This window comes from Anolis sagrei, chromosome 1 (genome assembly GCF_037176765.1).
Source record: "Anolis sagrei isolate rAnoSag1 chromosome 1, rAnoSag1.mat, whole genome shotgun sequence".
In the NCBI taxonomy this organism is placed as follows: Eukaryota; Metazoa; Chordata; class Lepidosauria; order Squamata; family Dactyloidae; genus Anolis; species Anolis sagrei.
This window is the reverse complement of record NC_090021.1, coordinates 229,284,281-229,306,951: the sequence shown is the minus strand read 5'-3', so window position 1 is coordinate 229,306,951 and position 22,671 is coordinate 229,284,281. Positions and strand designations below refer to the sequence as shown.

The following is a 22,671-nucleotide window of genomic DNA, read 5'->3' as shown; positions in this document are numbered from 1 at the left end:
GGAAAATTGATGAAGACCTTGGCAGTTCTCCCGGTTCCCTGGCCATAGTTTGGGAAGATTTCTAGGATATCAAGTACGGTTAGTGGATTGCTAACAGATTCCAGTATTTCCCAGTGAGGCTTTTGGTTTTGCTTTGTCCATTTAAATTCATGTTTGCTGATTTTGCTGTGGCTTTTGACTTGCATTTTTCCTTTATTTTGTAACCATTTTTCTTCAATAAAAAAGGATTGTTTTTCACATTCTGTATCTTGGCATTTCATTTTTTCCACCTAAGTGGGGCATCTTGCATTTGTCAATCAATTCAAAGCTATTCCAGGTCATGAGGGCTGAGGCTCCGTTAATCCCTTCTGGCAGTGTATTCCGGGGCTTTGGTTTATATACAAACTAAACTCCGCTCTTCCAGGTGTTTTGAACCTCAATTCTCAGAATTCTTGATAGTGGGCAGAATCCGCTAAGGCTTCTGGGAGCTGAAGTCCAAAACGCCTGGAGGGACAACGTTTGGAAACCATTGTACTTCTTGCCTTTCCGCTTTATTGACGTTGCGATCAACGGCGCCTGCGCAGTTGCGCCTGTGTCTCCTTGATGTTCCCGGCCGGCGCGCGCGGGCTGGGGGGGGGGGAGGTGGGCGGGTGCGGCAGGGTTCACGTGATTGGGCCTGGCGAGGGAGTTCGCCTCAGCGCGCGGCGGCTACTTCCGGTGGCGGCTGTCAGGAGGGCTCCCTGCTTCCCTCCCTCCCTTCCTCTCCGCGCCCGTCTCTTTCCCGAGCGCTGCCTGAGGCGATGGCGAGCGGCGGCGAGAGCGTCCCTGCTGCGGAGGAGGAGCCGGTGTCCGGTCCCGGAGGCTCAGCCTTCGAGGCCGCTGAGGAGGAGCAGGAGGAGGAGGAGCAGGAGGTCTCGGCCCTGGCGGTGCGGCTGCGGCGGCGCCTGAGGGGCTGGGAGCCCACCGTGGCCGCCGTTCAGCGCCTCCTGGTCTGGGAGAGGCCGCCGCAGAGCCTGGCCGGGGCCGCCGCGCTCGGAGCCGCTCTCTGGTGAGGAAGGCGGCGGAGGGGGAGTAGGCCTCGGCCGGGGGGGGGGAGATGCTCCCTTGCGGCGCGGAGGGGCCCAGAGGCGGCGGGGACGAGCTTCTCGAACTGGTCGCGCCCCTGGCGTCACCTGCACGGTCGAATTAATGCAGTTTGACACCGCTGGAACTGTCATGGCAGGATGTTAACGGGATCCTGGGAGCTGTAGTTTGGAGGAACACCAGCACTCTTAGGCAGAGAAAGCTGAAGGCTTTGTGAAATAACCACTGCCACAGTATCGAACTACGGCAGTGAAAGTGGTGTCAAAGGGCATGTCTTAGGCAGTGGAGATGCAACCCAGAGTTGGTGTCCCCTACTATGGTGCCACCCACTCAAGAGACCTCCTCCCAGACCAGACCACAGTTTTGTAGCTAAGATGCCTGAAAAATGGTCAAAATCAGTGACTACAAAAAAACCAAACGCACCAGCAACAACAACAACAACAACAAAAAACCAGTGCATGCTTGTAGCCCATCCATGTGGTTTATTATTATTATTATTATTATTATTACTTTGAAACACAACAAGATGAGTCCACAGCAGACACTCTACTCTGCTGGCTGTTGAATTGGATCACACGTAGGACATCTCCACATGTGGACACTGTGATGTATCCGCGAAAAATGCATGCAAATCTCAGTAAGGTGGCCTTCTGCAGCTGGAAGATGGTAATTTTGTCAGTGCCAATTGTGTTTAAGTGCAGGCCAAGGTCTTTACGCAATGCACCCAGTGTGCCGATCACCACTGGGACCACCTTGACTGGCTTGTGCCAGAGTCTTTAAATCCTCATATTGTGTCAGCTTTTCCAGTTGTTTCTCTGCAGTCCTGCTGTCACCTGGGATTGCAACCTCGACAATCCATACTTTGTTTTTTAACACAATTGTGAGGTTAGGAGTATTGTGCTCCAAAACTCTGTCTATCTGAATCCGGAAGTCCCAGAGGAATTTGGCGTGTTCATTCTCTGTAACGCTTTCCGACTTGTGACCCCACCAGTTCTTTGTTGCAGGCAGATGGTATTTGTGGCACAAGTTCCAATGAATCATCTGAGCCACGGTGTTATGCCTCTGCTTGTAGTCTGTCTGCACGGTCTTCTTGCAGCAGCTGAGGATATGATCTATTGTCGAAGGCTTTCATGGCTGGAATCACTCAGTTCTTGTGGGTGTTTTCGGGTTATATGGCCATGTTCTAGAGGCATTTCTCCTGACGTTTCGCCTGCATCTATGGCAAGCATCCTCTGAGGATGCTTGCCATAGATGCAGGCGAAACGTCAGGAGAAATGCCTCTAGAACATGGCCATATAGCCCGAAAAAACCCACAAGAACTGATATGATCTATTGTTTCATCTGCTTCCTTGCAGAGTCTACATCATCATCATCATCATCATTATTATTTAGAATACAATTATTATTATTTAGAATACAATGCTAGAGTTGGAATTGCCCCCAAGGGTTACCGAGATCAACCCATCCTGCCATCGTGCTGTAAACAAAGCACCCCTGACAGATGGCTATTCAGCCTCTGCTCCAGAGAAAGAGACTCCACCACACTCTGAGGCAGAGAGTTCCACTGCTTAACAGCTCTTACAGTCAGGAAGTTCTTCATAATGTTCTGGTGGAATCTCCTTTCCGGTAAACAAAGCACCCCTTACAGATGGTCATTCATCCTCTGCTCCAGAAAAGGAGACTCCGTCACACTCCGAGGCAGCCTCATATCCCCCAGCCAAATAGCTCCTACCATCAGAAAGTTCTTCCTTATGCTTAGGTGGGATCTTGGTTTGTTTGTTTATATCTCTTTCTGTCTGTAGCTCAGCCACCCATGTGAGTAATTTCATGTTTTAGAATGTTTTGCAGAATTACAGATAAGAGACGCTTAATCTATACTAGCGGTTTCTTGGGATGCTTGGGAGAGTATATTCCATAGGAATCAAATTACCTTGCTTCTGAATAAGTGTGGGTGAGATGTCACTGCCTCACCTGTCTGTCCAGAAGGCCCAATAGGAAAGACGTTGTCAGTCTGTGATGTATGAATTGGGCTTTTGTTTGAGCTTTAGCATAGGGTTTTAGATTGTGGGTAAGGTCTGGAATTGGCCAGTGAAAGCTTTAAGAAAGAAGGAGCTATCAGCTGAGTTCTTTTTGAAATCAAACATATCCATTTGAGTCCTTTACAGGTACCTCATATTTCTTCTTATTTTGGATTAGCTTTTGTTGATCTGAGCTGCTGCTTCCTGCTTTTCTAAGGAGCTCAAGATGTCACCCACGGGGAAAAGGTCCCAGGGCTGTTCTCCTTGTGTGGCATAACCTTATGTGGCAGGTGGAGTTGAAAGACAATGATTTCCTTAGTAATGACTTGGCTGAGTTGTGTGGTCGAGCTAGGATTTGCATCCAGGTCTACTAGATTCAAGTAATGTTGTTGGGATAAAGAGAATGATGCACAGCAAAAATGTGTGCATAATGTGTGTATCTAGCAAGATAGTACAGTAAACTGTACAAAGATTTTGAATAGATTGAAGCATTGAGATGATTTCCCCCCTTGAATTCTAGATAAGGAAACATGTTTTAATAAAGGCCAGCATGTATGAGAAATCTGCAATTAAGAGGAAGTTGATTGGTAGCAGCATAAGACAGGCAATGGGTACAAATAATTGTAGAGTGTAATGACAAATTGGAATGGCCACAGACTACGATATTGGATTGCATGATTTTAAATAATTGGTTTTAAAGGTTTTATTAATTTTTTTTAGATTGTTTAAATGCTCATATTTTTATTGTTTGTGTTTTTGGCATCTAATTGTTGCCTATATATGTAAGCCACCTTGAGTCCCCTATGGGGTTGAAAAAGTATAAGTACAGTATAAATAAATAATATAAATATAGTAAATAAGTAAAAATAAATAAATACAGAACAATGGGAAGTACTTGAAAAATTGTCCTATCACCCATGAAATGTATATGCAAATCAAAAGTGGTGCCCATAAAAGAACATTTGAACAAGGAAGAGAGTTTATGTTTTTTCCATTGCTGAAGTGCAGTAAAGCATATTAGGCAATTTATTGTGTAGAGGACACCAGTTTGACTTTCCTCGGTAGTCAAGATTGCTCTTTTTCCAACAAAGACATGTCATTGTATACATATCTCCCAAAAGGAGGTGATAATAGAAGCAAGAGTTGGTTCATATAGAACAGGGGTCCTCAAACTAAGGCCCGGGGGCCGGATGCGGCCCTCCAAGGTCATTTACCCGGCCCATAACACATAACAACACATAACAACAACAACAATCCTATCTCATCAGCCAAAAAGCAGGCCCACGTTTCCCATTGAAATACTAATAAGTTTATATTTGTTAACATTGTTCCTCATTTTAATTATTGTATTGTTTTTAAGTGTTTATTACACTACAAATAAATATGTGCAGCGTGCACAGGAATTCATGCTTTATTTTTCAAATTATAATCCAGCCCTCCAACAGTTTGAGGGACTGTGACCTGGCCCTCTGCTTAAAATGTTTGTGGACCCCTGATATAGAACATGGCATGATTCCAGCCATAAGGTTGGTATACTGATATTCACTATAATAACACTATTCAGTTATGAACATAGTTGAATTGTTATTTGATAATGGGTAGATTGTATATGAAAATCATGGTTGATTCTCTGCTTCAAACCCAAAAGCGATATAGATTGTCCTTTTTATGTCATCTACCTTTTTTATTCTTGGCTTTATATTTTGATAATGAACAAGAAACAAAAAAACTAAGCTGTTTCTATAGATCCAGCTTAATATTGCTCTTTGCTGTAAGAAAATGATTTTAGCAGAACATCTGTCCCTACGGTTTCTCTGCCGAGCTCCAGTGTCAGTCTTCTTCCAGCAAACTGGAATGTGTTTTGAGATTATAAGAAACAGAAAAGTTGTGTAAGCCCTTATTGTGCAGTTATAATACCTGAGCAAACATAGTGTTTTGGGGCCTAAGGAGTCTGGATAATGATTTGGTGGCTGCAGTTAGGTGTGTTTGAAAGAAAGAGCTTGGAAAGCTTCGGTGGAAGAAACTAAAAGACATATTTCCTGTGAGATATAAACTTGCAAAAATCTACATGGTTTCATTTGAAGCCTCACAAGATAACTTGAGTGATACTGAAAAATGTGAATGCAGGTCATGCATCACAGATCTCGAATGGTTCTATTTATTCATGTTGATGGTGTTGCCCAGGACCCTTTAAAACAGATCTCATATTACAGGTTACAAACATCTGACTTACAAGCGACTCATAGTTAAGAAGGGGTGTGAGAGATATCTACCCCTAGGAAGAGAAATTCACTCCTGGCATGGTTATCATGGGGGAAAGGTGTGTTCATAGTTATCACAGAGACAGAAAGTGATGTGAAATCTTCTGAACGGGGCACAGACAGCAAATCAAACACTACAGGGGTGCTAACTCTTCCTGCCACCCAAAGCTTATATATAACTGTTCTGACAAACATACAGATTCATCTTAAGAACAAATCTATAGAACCTATCTTGTTTGTAACTTGGGGACTGCCTGTATATTTTAAGGAGGTAGTATACACCAGAAGGAGAAGGATGTTGGCAGTGACTAATGAAAAAAATAGTTGCTCCCTTCTCTCAGGGAAGTCTTGTTTGATGCTCATTCCAATACAGATTCAGCATATACATGTGCATGCATATTACTTTTGTACCTTTGTTCTTTACATGAATAGGCCTTAGAAGTTATCAGATCACTTATTCTTCTAGACTAGTACTGTGTGTAGTTCAGAAGTATGCAAAGTATGGCCTCAGAGTGCATTTAGTCCTCAGGTTCCCCTCCCTCAACCCTTAGTACCTATCTCAAAATTGCTCCCGGTGTAAAATGTATCTCGGAGGCTATAGTTTTGTTTTTATGGATTTAATCTGAATTGTTTTTAATACTAATGATGTTCAATACTATTTTAATATTTGTATATTTTAAATTGTATTATACTAGTTTTACTGTTAGCCGCTTTGAGTCTCCTTATGGAGAGAAAAAGCGGCATGTAAATAAACATAATAATCATCTGGAGAAGTAATGATGTGCATAATTCACTCCTACTGTATATTATGCCCTCAAAGGCCATTTCTTAGAATCAGAAGTCACAGGCCCTGTTTTTCAGCTATCCTTTTTGGCCCACATGGGCCCAAGAGCCTACTTTAGATTTTATATTGGTTGATTTCCTATGGACATCACCTCTGATTCCTGAAATCCTTGAGATTCAAAGAGCTAGGGGTTTAGAGTTCCTGCCTTCAACTCTTACGTTTTGTCATTAGTTGTATAGAAATGGGATCTCTCCCATATTTAATTTATCCTGCGTGCAGTGCTGGAATTGTACCAGGTAAATGCTACTATTCCTGGGTCCACTGTAGGTGTAAGTCTGATGCACAACTCAGAAAACTTTGCTTTGATACAGATGTTTTGATGTTCTCTTTGGTTGATCTGAGAAGGAGTGCAGTTATAGCCCAGGATGTGTAACGTAACACTGAGTGAGTGTTGCCTTAAGTAACCTTCCTACTTCACTCAGAAAGTATAAACAGACTTCTCCCTCACACATGGGTGATGCCAAGAGTGTCTCCAGGACTTGGCGTGTGACAAACAAGGGCTGCTATTAACAGCTGCAGATAGCTGCAAGTTCGCCTAGCAGTGTTTCTAGTTAAAAGTTTGTGTTCTCACTGTGTTGGAGCCACATGGTCTGCACTATCCCCAGCTTGGAGGTGGTAGCTTAGTAATACCTGGCGGTGTACCAGCTTGTAAGTCAGACAAGCTGCTAGTTGCCCTCTGCCAAATGAACCCTTGTTAAGCCTAGTAGTCACTCAGAACTGCAATGCTAGTACATTCTTTCCTTTTTGCCTACCCTGCTCCTGCATACACAGCAATATTTAACAAGCACAGCCAGTTAAAATGTCCAGCAAGCTGTGATAAAGCAAAACATCCTGTTTATGTTTAAATATAATATACTGACTATCAGCAGAGCAGATTCACTGGCCGGAGACAGTACAGTACAGCCTAAAGGCTTCAATTGTAGAGATCACAGTTCGAAATAGTAGTTGTTGTTCTGACATATGATATCTTTAGTGTTTTATGGTGGTAAAGAAGGAAGTTGGGCTCTGCCAGAAAAAAAATCTTTCCACATTAAAAAAGCAAAACAAATAGACATGGGATTTAAAAAAAAAATTATTTCCCATACTTGTACCCTGCCCTTTTCACCCCGAAGGTGACTCAGGGCGGCTTCACAACTGACAGCAATTTGATGCCTGGAAAGACTGGAAAGAGAAGAGAAAAGGAACTAATATTCCATTTTTATGAGGTGCCCATGTTGGAATTAAGATACTATATGAAGTGCTGCCAACATGGTATTTCCAGGTGACTGGCTACCTATACTTTCTTTTCTCAGTTGCACATAATATTGGTTTTCAGGCTATATTTATGATATAATGGGCAGTGTTAGGTTTTGGAAACAGAAGAGATTATTATTGGAAATATGTGCCAATATGTGACTTATAACCTAGATCAGGGGTGAGGGATTTATGGATCACAGAAGCTTCCCATACAACTTTTGGAAATCCCCTCCTTAGCCCCACATCTGGAAGAGAAGGTCTGAGCCATGATCTGAAATAACAATAGGGATTCTCATTTGCATACTAAACATTTTTATAATTAACTTTCATCACAGTCTGTGTCCCATGTTATCTTCAAAAGAAGATAATGTTGTACAGTTAAAGATGATCCAATCAGGCAATTGACAAAATTTACCTGCAGCCATCATGTCATTGCACACAAGTTTTTTTCTCCTAAGCCCCAGGTGCTGTTGTATCCAAAACGGCAACAACGACAGTAGTGAAATGCACACATCAAAGAATTATGTTGCAGAGGACTCAGGGGAGGTGGTCAGTATTGTCTGCAAACAATGGCTGTCTATAAAATCCATTTTAAGAAAAGATGTGGGCTGCTGGTTGTAAACCCTTGGTACAGCCTGGCAGTATTTCCTTTAATGTTTGTTTTAATAATTTTCTAGGCTGTTCTCCTCCACTTCGTTGCGTCCCCTGTTCCTCCTCAGCACTGGTCTTATTGGTGTTCTTCTGCTGGAGAGATGGAAGCCACAATTCCTATTGGATATCTCAGGTAAATGAGATTACTGATAGTTAACCCAGACAAGGAAGTGCTGAATTTCCTAAACAGGAACCATCTTTTTTGGTTCCCATATTCTTTCATATTTACTACATTGCTTCTTGCCCTTCGGCTTTGATTTCCTGCCTGTCAAACCCTGGACTGTGCTTCTTTTTTCATGTTAACAATTTTTAGAGCATAAAATGCTGTTTATTATTCAGGGATGGAACTGCAAATTAGTGGATGGCAGTAGACAATTGCTGATTTAGCAAACAATTATTGATTTCTTGAGAGAGTTTCCAGCAAATGTTGCTTGTTTGTTGTTGTTGTTGTTGTTGTTGTTGTTGTTAAGCCAAAGTAAAGAACTAATGCTTTTTTTGCCCGTTTCATGCAACCTATCTAGCTTTCATGGGAAACGACGAGAGGGAAGTTCGTTTTTCTTGTTGTGTTCATTTCTTTGCTCCTGTTGGCTTGTACAAAATGGTGGATTTTCTTTGTCATCAGATACTAATAATGCAAAGGCAATTCTTATGTTTGTCTGAAGTAAGATGAAGTGTAGCAAGTTATTCTGTAACAAATACCACATCTTTTTCTAATTTCTAAAGACTGTGGACCCTGCACCTAGGGCTTAACAAATCTTGGGTTTATCAAAGAGTCCAAGTGACAGCTCTGTGATATTAACACTTTTCTCCATTTCCCCGTGAGTTCACCAGATAGAGATTGTGTCTTAACAGCTATAGACACTGTCACAGGATTGTCTCTAATATTAAACTTCCTGTCTATTGATCCATGGAAGAAAGGCTGTGTGACAGGTGGCTTCTTGTAAGTAGTTTAATGCTTGTCCAAGTTGCAAACAACCCTTTAAAGACTGGCCTTCTTTAAACAGCATCAATGATATTATCCTAAGTCTTGTAAGAAGCGTGCTGGAGGGCAAAACATTAGTGAAAGTCACCTGTTGCGTGTGATCATGAGTTGATTTACAAGATGTGACTCTGCCCAAAAGGCCTCCTCTAAACACAGCACTGGCTAAGGGAATGTTTTGAGAGGGAACACACTAGATGCCCTGTGTCAAGCAACAATTAACAAGGTAGCCCAAGTAATATGATTTTTTTTGTTGATCTCTCACATCCTACTCTGACAATGAGATATAACCTGTCCGATTGACTTTATGGTTTTTAATGATGTCTGTGTTTCCCATCTCACCAAATGATGCAAAGCATCAGTGACATTTTTTAAAAAAACTGGCAGTGGACCTTAGCTTTTATGTGAGAAGCATATCTTTTTAGAGAGCAAGATCAGGAGGCATTGAATTTATGTTAAAAATTATCCAAACTAAGTTTTTTTAAAAAATTCCAGTTGTAACACTGGTAAATAGTGTTGCAATGCTTTTACATAACATAAAACAGTAGACCATCCTAGGTGAGCTGAGGTGTGTTTTCAGGACTCCTGTTGAGATTCCTCCTCAGTTAACTAAAGATAAACCTTGATTTATCTAAAATCAGCAGATAGACTGTCACTTGAAGAAGCCTGGACACTACTTTGTAACCTGATGTCATCCTGCTTCCTCTCCATATAAAGGACCAATTATTTTGCAGAATGGTTTCAGAATGCAAAATATTATTATATCTACATATTTCTATAGAGACTTTAGTTCTGGACATCCTGCTTGATTTTGCTTTTCTTGCTTCTTGCATTTTATAACAGAATTCAGCTGTTCAGTGTGGGAGTATGTGCTGATCTTCGGTTCACTGTGAAAACCCAGTTTTTCCCTTGGAATTAGGGTTGATTATTGTCAGCTTAGATTTCTTTTGAATCATCCAGATGTATAAGGTTACAACAGAAGGGGAGGTTATAATGAAGCAAATAGACAAGAATTACATAGCTCGACAGCATTCTGCTTTAAAAACCGCCTCATGGAAGCCATTTATATTCCTTTTCTCCCCATACATGATGGCTGGACTCAACATTATGGTAGCCAACAGTATCAAAAGAGCAGGCGAGCAAAATAGTCAGCATATTTGTAGCTGCGGTAAATGGGCCTTGTGGGCATACACATTTGTTAACAATAGTAGCTTTTCATTCCATTGGAATGGGCACAGATGCTTCATGTGGGATGTGTCTGCTGCATTGCCCAAGTCCCTACCAGAATCTCGGTTTGTCAAGGAAGACTCTGATTAGCTCCCAAGCCTAAGGCTGGTTGCCTGGAATCTGGGTCACAGACGTAACAAGATTGCTTTCTGCCATTCTAGTTCACCAACCTGTCAGTTGTGTCTTTGTGGCCCTGAGCTAGCCCTGAGTGCAGTAGCTTGTAAGAACTGCACACAGAATATGTTAAATAATGGTACAGCATGTCAGCAGCAACAGATAGTCAAATCTGGTGAGTTTCAATTGTCTGGCATGTAAAAGATTATTCACAGTGCTCCTGTATAACTAGGTTAGTAAATCTCAGATGACTGGTTGCATTTTAGGTCCTTCCCAGATGTCTTTGCAGTCACAAGGGATTGCTCATATTTGATGCCAAAGCAGATCAGCTTCTGCTACAATCCTGCACTCCAAATTTAGTCATACAGATCGATATACATTTTGTGTAATTGTTATTATTTTTTAAATTTATACCCCACTTTATCTCCCCAAAGAGGACTCAAAGCAGCTTGACACAAGAGTATTGGTATCCAATTTAAAATATACAAATATGCAAACATAAAAATAAAATTGAACTCAAACAGTATTTAAAAAGTCAGTTTAAATCCATAAAACATATTCAAAGTTAAAAAACATAGCACCCCTCAACCAGATCTCAAACATCATCATCTTTAAAAACCTGTTTGAATAAAAAGGTGTTTGCTTGCTGCCAGAAGGTCAGCAGGGAGGGGACCATTCTGGCTTCCCTGGGAAGGGAGTTCCAGAGTCGAGGGGCAGCCACTGAGAAGGCCCGCTGTCTCATTCCCACCAATTGATCTTGAAATGGAGGTGGAAGTGAGAAAGGGGCCTCTCCTGAAGATCTCAGGGACTGGACAGGTTAGCAACCTGGCTGCAGCTCTTTGGACCAGCTGAAGTTTCCAAGCACTCTTCAGAGGCAGCCCCACATAAGGACAGCAGTCCAGATGGGATGTAACTAAGGCGCATACCACTGCGACGAGATCTGGCTCCTCAAGGAATGGGCACAATTGGTACACAGGTTTTAATTGTGCAAAGGCCCTCCTGGCCACCTCCGACACCTGGGCCTCCAGGTTCAGTACCGAGTGCAGGATGACCCCGAAATTGTGAACCTATGTCTTAAGAGGGTGCGTAACCCCATCCAGCACAGGCTGAATCCCTATTCCCTGATCTACCTTCTGACTGACCAGGAGTATCTCTGTCTTGTCTGGATTATACTTAAATTTGTTTGCCTTCATCCAGTCCATTACTGATGACAGGCACTGGTTTAGGGTCAGAATAGCTTCCTTGGCATTTGGTGGAAAGGAGTAGTAGAGTTGGGTGTCATCCACATATAGGTGGCACTGAAACCTTTACCTTTACCGTAGGGTCCAAGACAGCATGTGGAACAAAATGGAATCCTGAGGAACCCTACCGGTCAAAGGTCAGGGATTCAAACAGGAGTCCCCCAGCATCACTTTCTGGGTACGGCCCTCCAGGAAGGACTGGAGCCACTGTAAGGCAATGCCTCCCAGTCCCATCCCAGCGAGATTGCCCAAGAGGGTACCATGGTCAATGATATTGAAAGCTGTTGAGAGATCCAGAAGAACCAAGAGAGTGACGCTCCCCCTGCCTAGCTCTCTTTGCAGGTCATCCACCAAGCCGACCAAAGCTGTCTTTGTTCTATAGCCAAGCCTGAAACATGATTAAAATGGATCTAGATAATCTGTTATATTGTCTTCCTTGATTATTATTATTATTATTATTATTATTATTATTATTAGACAAGTTTATGATACTACTGAACTGCTGCTTCCATTTTCCCTGGCCAGCCTCGCAAGTGGTGAGGACTGCTGGAAACTTTAGGTCATTAGCGTCTTGAGGCCTCTGGTGGTGCAGCGGGTTATACCATTCAGCTGCTGAACTTGCTGACTGAAAGGTTGATGGTTTGAATCCAGGGAGTGGGGTGAGCTTCCACTGTTAGCCCCAGCTTTTGCCAACCTAGTTCAAAAACATGCAAATGTGAGTAGATCAATAGGTACCGCTTTGGCGGGAAGGTAACAGCACTCCATGAAGCCAGGCCTGCCACATGACCTTGGAGACGTCTACAGATAACACCAGCTCTTTAGCTTAGAAGTGGAGATGAGCACCACCCTCCAGTCTGACTCGATTAGACTTAATGTCAAGTGGAAACCTTTACCTTTACCTTAGGGTTAGGAGGCAATGTGTTTGCAGTCACTGATTTGAACTTATTGATCACTTAGTTGAATTATATTTTTTGCCTTCTTCTACAGCTCAACCCTTGGAAGAACCTGGAGGAGACAGGTGGGTTTACTTACAATATATGATTCTGAGTATAGGGATCTTACTTGCCATCCTTTGTCCTTGATTTGTGCAGAAGGTTGGAACACTTTGATTTCTGCTGTGGCCTGAAAAATGTTTTCCAAAATTCCTTCTTATATAACGTGAGTCTTTGAAGTTTTGATATGTATTTCACAAGCTGCAATATGAGGGGCTCCTTCATTATTCATTTATTTAAAAAACTCAGTTTGCTTCACTTTGGAGAATTTGCTCTCTGTACTGTCTGTGGGAAATGTTACTTCCATGCTTATGGTTCTTGTAATTACTGTATGACAGTGTACATGGAAAGCCTGGTTTATCAAAGTTTTGTTTCCATTATGTAGTGATAGTGAAATGACAGGAGCACAACCTCATTTGCTCAGTGTCCCAGAGCTCTGCCGGTGTCTGGCTGAGAGTTGGATTACATTCAGGCTGTACCTACAGGAACTATTGCAATACAAGAGGCAAAACCCTGCCAAGGTAAGCAGGCAATCAGCTGGTAGGGGTGATAACTTGTGAATTTTCTCCTGCTGTCTTTGGACTTTGGCTTCCTAATATTTATTTGCACCTATACTTTAGACTGTATCATGCCTAACTGTGATTCATTATAGGAAAAATACACCTGTTCAAGCCCAATTAGAAATAACCTAAATGTAATCAAACAATAAAAGGATTTCTCAATAGGAAATCTTAGAGAAACCAAAAATGGAAATATAATTTTCACTGCCACATCACTCTAGTCAAAATGCAGGCTATGCCAGTGTGTTCCTGCCACATCCCAGGAACTATCCTGGGAAAGTCATCTGCGTAAGAACATGCTCTTAAGCCAGACCGGCATATTTATGTAATGGTTAACATTAAAAGCAGCAATGATATCTTGCTTCTTTTTTTGCCTCAGTAAGCAATCCAAAATGCATGATGTAATGTCATTATACTGTACATTTCTGCTTCCTCCCCCTTCACTGTAGAGGAGTATTGCAATGTGATGAAGTTGCTTCATTTCTATTAGTAAACATTAAACGAGAACAGGTGTGTAACTATTGCATACCATGACAACCTCATGTCTGCTGGAATATGAATGTTATACAGTTTTACACTCCTGGTATGTGACCGTAATAAAATCCATTCATTCATTCATTCATTCATTCATTCATTCATTCATATCTGCTGTAATATGAAGGTCTGGGCTTATTTTAGGCAGAATGTGGCTTTCCTAAGAATTTTTAAGTAGAATTTTTATGAGTAGCCCCTCATTCTAACATACTGCTCAGTGGATCAGTGATACCTGTTCTTTGAAGAAGCAAGTAGTGCCTAATATATCCTATGTAGGAAAGTCGACGGAAAGCCAGGCAGATGAAGCAACAGGGAGAGATGAAGTAGGAAAATGTGTGGACATGAAACTCTCACAATAAATGCAGGGTCATGATCCTGGCCCCTTATTACTGTAAACAAATTGCTTGCATCGTTGCTGTCAAATGCTGGGACTGATATAGGAAAAATGACTGTCAACTATTTTTGCTTAAATTATTGCTATTTCTTCATTTGTTCATTACGTACTTCTGAATACCTGGACCAAGATTCTAATTGACACCTTCCGGGCGCAGCACACTACTTGCAATAGGGATCAAGGACAATGAAGGTTGTACCTCTTCTCTTGGCTGTGCAGTAGCAGCTACATGGCATCCTAACAGCCTGTGCATGGGAGATGAACTGTGTGTAGGTGCTAGCCCAGGTATGGGCAAACTTCAGCCCTTCAGGTGTTTTGGACTTCAACTCCCACAATTTCTAACAGCCAGTAGGCTATTAGGAATTGTGGGAGTGAGAGTCCAAAACACCTGGAGGGCCAAGGTTTGCCATGCCTGGGCTAGCCACTTCACAGCTAGAAGAGAAGGATTGCACAGGGAGGTAATGCATACCTTCTTATGGCAGTATAACTCATCAAGAGAATCCTGGTTGTAGTTTGGTGTTCCAGGTTCTCTTGTATTTCCCCCGTCAGACTGACCCTGAGATATAACTATTAAAAGCAGCAGTGCACTAAATCTAAACAATAGCCAAGCACTGTAGAATAACTGTATTAGTAGATCCAAGCTGTTCCTTAAGAAGGTGAGGATCCTGGAATTGGGAATTCAGTGTGACTACTGTTTGGAGTCTTCCGGAACTGGTAGTTGGGAACTAGTAATGTTTCCTCTTCCTAAATTCATCTGTATCCCTTGTCTTGTTCTTCCAGTTCTGTGCGAGGGTCTGCTCAGGATGTTTGATCCTAGTAGTAGTGGGACACTATGTTCCAGGAATAATGATCTCCTACATTGTCTGTGAGTATCACTGAGCCTTTTCTCTCCCTTTAGACGAGACATGTGGGTTAAGTACACTTCTAATACATTATGATCTGTTTTCATACCTCTAGTGCTCAGTATCTTGCTGTGGCCACTGGTGGTATACCATGAGCTTATCCAAAGGATGTATACCCGCTTGGAGCCTGTCCTCATGAAACTGGACTACAGCATGAAGGTGGAGACCTTGCATCTTAAACATGAAAAGAAAAGTAAGACAGATTCTTACTAACTTTTGATTAAATGCATTTCTTTTGATGGTGGGATGAGATAAAAGCCCCAACAAGTCAAATTGGTCAATGAGAGACTAGACTCATTGAGAGCCCATGGATAGAGTGAGGACACGGTCTGCAAGAGTTGGGGATAACTTGATATAATTGTGCAGATGGGACAATTGCTATGAGGAAGCTTGTCCCTCAGTGCACTTCCTGTTGGACTTGACCCACAGATACCTCAAATAAAATTTCTTTTCCACAGAGCGTCAAGGAAAGAGTGAGCCAGAAGCGGGTAATGAGCCAATGGCAGAGACGGAAAGCGAGAGTGAGGCAGAACTGTCCGGCTACTCTCCAGTGGTAAGGGTAACCATAGTAACATGAGGCTTCATATGCAGGAACTATCTTCCTTCAGGTAAGGGTTAGAGCTCCCCTGCAGGACTAGGAGGTTGGAGGTCTTGAATTTTTTGTTTTTAGTCAAGGGGTTTTGCTGCTCAGCTATAATCTACCATATTCCATCTGAATTGGTATGATTCAGTTTCTAGTGGGAGGAAGAGAACAAAAAGATGGCATTGTTGGGAGCTCTGAGCCTTTGAATCTTTAGATTGGGGAAATATCATTTCTCCCCCAGTTTCCTCTAAGTTTTTCCTCTTTGGAGTCACAGTCAATTGATCCCTCTTGGTTTAGATGGGTAGTCAGATGGCTGTCATGTAAGCCGCCCCGAGCCCCGTTAGGGAGATGGTGGCGGGGTATAAATAAAGTTTATTATTATTATTATTTATTATTATTATTATTATTATTATTATTATTATTATTCCCTGATATTCAATATACTAATTAGATATATGACCTATCTGACCCAGATATTCTGCAGTGTAGTTAAAGTAAACCAACAAGGACGATAAAGTGCCAATCCTGCCCTGGCTGTTATCACTCTCCTGATCCGAAGGCTGCCAATCTGATGAGGAGTTTGATTCAAGTGGAGAGGGTGCTCTCTTCATCAGACTGTTGCTATTTCTTTATATACTTCATTTATATGCTGTTTTTCTCTCTTAGGGGGATGCAAAGCAGTTTCCGACATATTCACAACAAAAATGAATGCCTTACAACATATAAAAATCTAGTATAAAAGCAACTGTAACATATAACTATAAATTAAAATTAAACCATATTAAATAGAGAAACAACAACATCTAGACATTTAAACATGGAATTAAAACATATTAATATAAACTCTAAAATCATATAATCCAGAAGCCGAAATTCAAGGCCTTTCCAAGTGTCAATTTCACATAATCTTTTTTTCTTTTCTTTTTTTGCATTGCTTACTGCCCATCATAAAAGTAGGGAGAGCTGAGGAGAGTAGATAGCCCAGTTCAAGGGTGATGCAAGGAATGAGGACAAGCATTACCATAGCATTTCCTGAAAGTGGGGCCCGTAAGCCCACAGGTATAGTCTAGTCATGGCTGTAATGGAAAGTCAGCTCTCTTCCTTTTGATTCTTAGCCATTAATTCTAGTGAACCAAGTCCAGCTTTGGAAGAACTTCCTCACTTTCCCTTTTCCTTCAGGTGGATGTGAAGAAGACAGCTCTGGCATTGGCAATCACAGACTCAGAGCTTTCAGATGAGGAGGCCTCTATCTTGGAGAGTGGAGGTTTCACCGTCTCTAGAGCAACTACACCACAGCTGACAGATGTATCTGAAGGTACCATTTTTCTATTGTCCAAATCCCAGTGCCATCTCCCCCAGCGGTCTACTGGGAGTTTAGTTTTGTGGTAGAGCATTAGCTGCTTGTTCCCTCATGGGAGACATTGCAAGAGGGGAACGAAAATAAAAAAGTGGCTACAGCGAAGCATTCATGGGAAAAAGATGAATGCAGTACTGGATATGATCAGATTGCTGTCAGTTTTGGTCCATGAATGCAGCTGCCCTTTCCATGAGGAACTGGGCTGCATGTATCCTGTCTCTGCAAATTACAGTGGCGGATCTAAAAACTTACTATTTGTTAGTAATAGTCACACCCTACTCTTCTGTGTCTTGCTTGCCATTTAGAGAAGACTTGTTGCTCCCCTGCACTTACTACTGGTGTTGACCTCAAACAAGCTGCCCGAATCTATACTGTAATATTATAAATAAGCTTTGGTTGGCTTCACTGCCCAGGACAGTTTTTTCCCTACATTGCTCTTTACTTTTCTTCCACCACTTGGCAAGCAGGAGGGTAAGAAGAGTGGCTGCCATTGCTAAGACAAGGTGTTTCTCAACATACCACCCTAGAACACAGGCTTATCTTTAAAATTCTGTTTTATTGAAGGCAGTGGATATCTCCCAAGTTTTAATAAGAAGGCCTTTTGTATCTCCTAAATTTTAAAAAGAAGAAAGAATCAGGAATAGACTTATCTGTATCGGACAATCTAAAATCTGGGATAATGGTTGTTTTATTCTACTCAGTGGCCTGGTTTGAAAGAATTCCAGGATGCAAATATTGGAATGAACCTTGATGTGCAATGTCAGAATAAGGAAATATGCTAAAACAAGAAGCCAAGCGAGAATGTTCAGAAACAGTCTAAAACTCATGCTTGATTGAGCAGGCAGCTGAAATGGAGTAAAGTTTGTGGATTTAAACTCTGAACTTCTGAAAATGTTCATATTAACTGGCTCTCAATCTGTTTTTCAGATTTGGATCAACAAAGCCTGCCCAGTGAGCCTGAAGAGTCCTTCTCCAAGGACATGGCGGAGTTCCCCTCCGTGGAAGAGTTTCATTCCAGAGACTTGGGACCACCCAGTGAGGATGACAATTTTGCGGTGCCTGCTCATGCTGCCCAGCAGTTGGACTCTGCTGAGGAAGAAGCGGTGGCAACAGCGGCCCTGATTTCGGACCCATCCATCCTGTGCCTGGCCTCACCCCTCCATTTTGTAAATACGCATTTCAATGGGAATGGGCAGGCGGTGGCAGGAGCAGCTCCTGAGCTCCAGGCTGCCTCCTCAAGAGGCCTGGGGCTGCACATTGATTCCCTGAGCCAAGAGATCGTCTCCACTGCTATCAGTACCGTAGTGCAAAACACCCTGTCAGCCCTGCTCCGCTCCTCTGAGGACAGTGAGGGGCCTTCCCTCTCAGAGTTCCTGCCCACTGAGCCTGAGGAGAGACTCAGTTTCCAGACGCAGCTGTCTGAGAGTGAGGAGGTCGCCGCAGCTTCCCTCGCTGGTGAGGAGGAGGAAGCAGATGACTTCGAGCTGCTTGATCAGAGGGAGCTGGAACAGATGGATGCAGAGCTGGGCCTGTCTGGAGAAGCCACAGCTCCAGAGGCTTCTCCTCTTCCTCCTGAAGAAGAATCACCGCCTGGCTCCTAGGTCCTGCTGTTCTCCTGCATTTGAATAGCTGCAAGGAAGGACAAATAAACACGTGGCAGGGTTTGATCTATGCTGACAACAGATGGCAGAGCATCTACATTCACAGTGTTATGTCTGGAATAGTGAATTGTTGCTCCCCATCCCCTTCTTCCTGTGTTGACCTTCCCATCAGGTCACTGTGTCCACCCGTGCTTCCTAGTGACGATGCAGTCTTCTTGTTTGCTGCTGCAGTCTTTTTGTCTTTGTCTTTGTTTTGTTTTTTTGCACACCGCCTCTAGGTATACCTGCTGCTCATCCCTCCCCACCCAGGAGGAGGTTGAGTGGTTTTATTAGATGGGACGGTTGGGTCTAAACTGTAAATAAAATTATTAATACATTGGTTGTTTAGTTCAAGAAGAATGAAGAATTGTTATATGGAAAAATTAGTTGGTGAGAGCTCCCCCTCCCTTTATATAGAAACCTGGATGGGGAAGGGAAACAGTCTCAAAGGAGACAACCATCATTTTGCTGTCAGAATGAGAGGAAAGGGCACACTTGGGCTTTCCGACCCACTTTACACCATGTAGCAATACCTTTTTCAGTTTCAAGCATTGTTTTTCCTTCTCCATCATTTTAACCACCTCACCTAATATCCTCCCTGTAGAAATATGTCTATGATAGACCTGGGTTAGGCTTCAGGAGAGGAGAGCCCAGTCGGTTCTGAACGGCAAGTTAGGATTTTTGAAGCCTCTTTAATTTACTTAAAAAAATACAACTTAATTTGAGGTAGTCTGAAAGCTTCCTTTTTTGCATTCTGCTGCCACTGCACTTTAAATACAAAATACTCCTATTTGTGCTTGTTCTTACCTTGTCCTCAAACCTGACCAAACCAATCCTGCTTAGTGATTTACCCTGGGCTGCATAGAAGCTTTTATTTCCCTTGGTCTTGTTCCTGGGAGATGGAAGGAACAACTTGAGAAGAAATTATATGTCCGAGATAGCAGAAAGAACCCCCAGAGTTTCTGTCGGGCAAGCCCTCTAATTTCTCCTTCTGCCTCTTTCAATGTGCTAAATATTTCTCCCTTTATAGTTTTTTTCTCTAGTTAAAGTAGTGTGCCTACTTGTGTTCTCAGGACATGGGAGGAGTGTTTTGCTGTTATTCCACCAAAGGTGGTTAATTCCTGTGGAGGGTGCTTCTTGCACAGCTTTACAGTGCTTTTTTTAAAAAAAGGAAATCTAGTTGGAACTACTAAGTAACACAATCTTTGAAAATGTGATTTTAAAAAATTACACCCATAAATTTACGACCATATGGTGGTTTTTATTATATAGAAGCAGATCTCTCTTGCCCATCCAGAGTGCATCACATAGGTGTATTGCAAGACTATGTTTTGCTTCTGGCAATCCCCTCCAGCCAGGTGGAAACAGTTTATTGTCTGGAAGAGTTTTCCTTTTTGTCTGTTCTCCAGGGATTGCAGTGTAGGATATGGCAGTGATATTGCAAACTTATTTGTGAATTGCTCATTATCTCACTGTGTAAAGTGTTCAGGGATGGGCACTTCCTGATGCTCCTGATTCTCTAATAAGAGCAAACACAGCTTAGTTTTATAGATCTTAACCCTCAACCTGGGATAGCTTTGCTGCAGACTTCAGTATTTTAGCTGCACCCAATAATATTTTCCAAACTGCAAGGCTTTCTTTCCTTTGGTCTATTTCGGAAGACATTTGTTGTGTTATTCAGTTCCGGCACCCCAAGAGTAAGTTGGATTCCTTTTCTTGGTTTCTCAAATGGATTTCTTGGAATCTACTTGTGATTTTCTTCGCAGGATTGACTCTTATTCTGTCCTGTGTTGCCTGATCCGCAACCTCCCTTGATCAAATGTTGTGGAGGTACAGCTGTTAAAAACAGCATCCTCTTAATGTCTGCACTTTGGAAATGGGAAGCCGTGTGGCACTGAGTGTGATGCTTGCCCACCTCTGTTTTATGTCCTGAGCACAGATTTTCCCACCTCCTCTTGCTAACCGGAAGTTCTTGTTTTCTCCTTCTGGTAAAGGAGGCATGTGATGTATTGGTATTTCTCTCTGGAGCACTAAGCACTCCTTCTTTCCTTGGGTGGCAACAGTGCCATGTTGCTCTGGGACTGGGGCCTCCTAATGAAGGACTAGAAGATTGCTGGTGTTACCTAGGAAAGGTGGAGGGCTTTAAACTGTGTAGCAGTGTTTATTCTATGGCTAAATATTTAAAAAGTAAAATGTAGTCTTTTAAATAAAAAATGAAAGATGTGAATTTGGGATTTAAAATGTTGTTTTTTAGCTCATGTGTCAGAAATTCCTGTTTGCTTCTTTCCTTTTCTCCCTTCCACAGAAAGCTCTGCTGTATTAGAACGAACCATTTGTGCTCATGCCCCCTCTCTCCGAAGAGCCATATTCCATTCAACATTCACTGCATCAGCTTAGCTAAGGATCAGTTGCTTTTCCAGATTCAGGTGATTTTGCCAGGGATTATTTTGCAGAATGCAGGAATATGCCCACATATCCTCATAGAACACCTTTATGTTCTCAGGTTTGGTTTATATAAGCCCCAAAGGAGATAATAAAACTTTTTTTCTCTATTTCACAATAGCGGGGACGTATACTATTGAATGCTCTTCCTTGCAAAGTGTCCCTTGATGTAAAAAGTAGCACATCAAGAGAAATCTTCTAGATCAGTGGTTCTCAAAGTGTGCTTTGGAGCTCTTGGGCATACTGAGGGTCGCTGTGGTTCCTGCCTTCATCGCTCCCCATGCTTTCCTTCCTTTTTCCTGCTCCTCCCGCTCCCTGCCTTTTTTGCCACCAAAAGCCATTTCCCCTCGTTTTTCTCACACACACACCCCCGTCTTTTTTTCTAGCTTCCCTTGCTGCAAAAAGCCTTTCCCCTCTGCCTTCCTTGCTTCCAAAACCCTATTTCCCTCCCACTACTCAAAGGGTGCTTCGATTGTGCTTTTCTTGCATGGCAGAGTGGGGTTGGACTGGATGGCCCCAGGGGTTGTTCCTATTACTGTTATTATTATTACAAAGACTGGGTGGCCATCTGTTGGTGGTGCTTCAATTGTGCTTTTCCTGCATGACAGAAGGGTTTTGGACCTTTTGGGTCTTCCACTGAAATACTGTTAAGTTTATGTTGGGTAAAATTGTTCTTCATTTTAAATGTTTGTATTGTTCTTTCTTTCTTTCCTTCCTTCTTTTCCTCTTTTTTTTTTTTTTGCACTACAAACGAGATATGTGCAGTGTGCATAGGAATTTCTCTCCCCCCCCCCCCCCCCCGCCGATCAGTTCACACAAACATCCTCCGTTTATTTGTCATTGGCCCGGCTGTCAAATTTCAAAAGATTTGTCAGTGCCTGATATAAATATTTTATAATATAATACGTAAACATGTCTGGGACTCCACAACAAACTTTTTCTTCAAAATGGGGTCCGTGACTGAAAAAGTTTGAGAACCCCTTTTCTATATTCTCATTGATCTGACAGCAGCCCCTAGATGTATCTGAGTATTTTTCTTTGCATAAGAATATTGAAACATGTGGCACCCTCTCCCTCATGCACAGTCTCAAGTTGAAAAATCTGAACATAAGTTTCCTGTGGATCTGCTGTTAATGAGCACTAGGACCTATCAACCATGGGAATCAATGATGACACCCTTCAATGTCTGTGTTGTTATTAGAATTGGGTCTCATACACCAACCACAATAGTATCTTTCACTTGTATTTTAAATTCTGCCTTTTTGTACATATGAGTACTTGCTCCTGATAGATTATTTGCTACTATTTAGACCAGAGATATTTTTTGCAGAAGTTGGGGAACCCATTGAACCGGCTACAATCAAACTGTTCCTGTGGACAAAAGTAGGCTCAAAATCAAATGTAAAATTGTAACTGCCCTCCTCCCTCGCTCCAAATCCTCCAATACGTTATGGTAACATATGTTTTCATCTTAGCTATCTATTCTGTTTTATTAATATACTAGCTTGGGGACCCGGCGCTGCCCGGGTTATGAGAGAAAGGAATTGTATATCAAGGCTGGTGTTTATCAGTTATTTATATGGCTCGCAGTGGTCTCAGGAAGTTAGTGAAGGTACTGTGAGTCCCATCGTCCT

The 22,671-nt window shown here is 42.3% G+C and overlaps 1 protein-coding gene across 2 annotated transcripts; it reads left to right on the top strand.

The window, feature by feature from the left end:
- Positions 1-639: 639 nt before the first annotated feature.
- On the top strand, positions 640-20,822 carry RETREG2 (reticulophagy regulator family member 2). Of its 2 annotated transcripts, none has more exons than XM_060773343.2 (9): positions 640-1,027; positions 8,099-8,205; positions 12,621-12,651; positions 13,017-13,146; positions 14,894-14,978; positions 15,071-15,208; positions 15,474-15,568; positions 16,778-16,913; positions 17,883-20,822. In XM_060773343.2, the coding sequence occupies exons 1-9, from the start codon at positions 780-782 to the stop codon at positions 18,554-18,556; spliced, it is 1,644 nt and encodes a 547-aa protein (XP_060629326.2). In that variant the 5' UTR covers positions 640-779; the 3' UTR covers positions 18,557-20,822. The 2 variants fall into 2 exon arrangements, with proteins under 2 accessions (XP_060629326.2, XP_060629317.2); XM_060773334.2 differs by having other exon boundaries at positions 13,011-13,146.
- Positions 20,823-22,671: the final 1,849 nt, after the last annotated feature.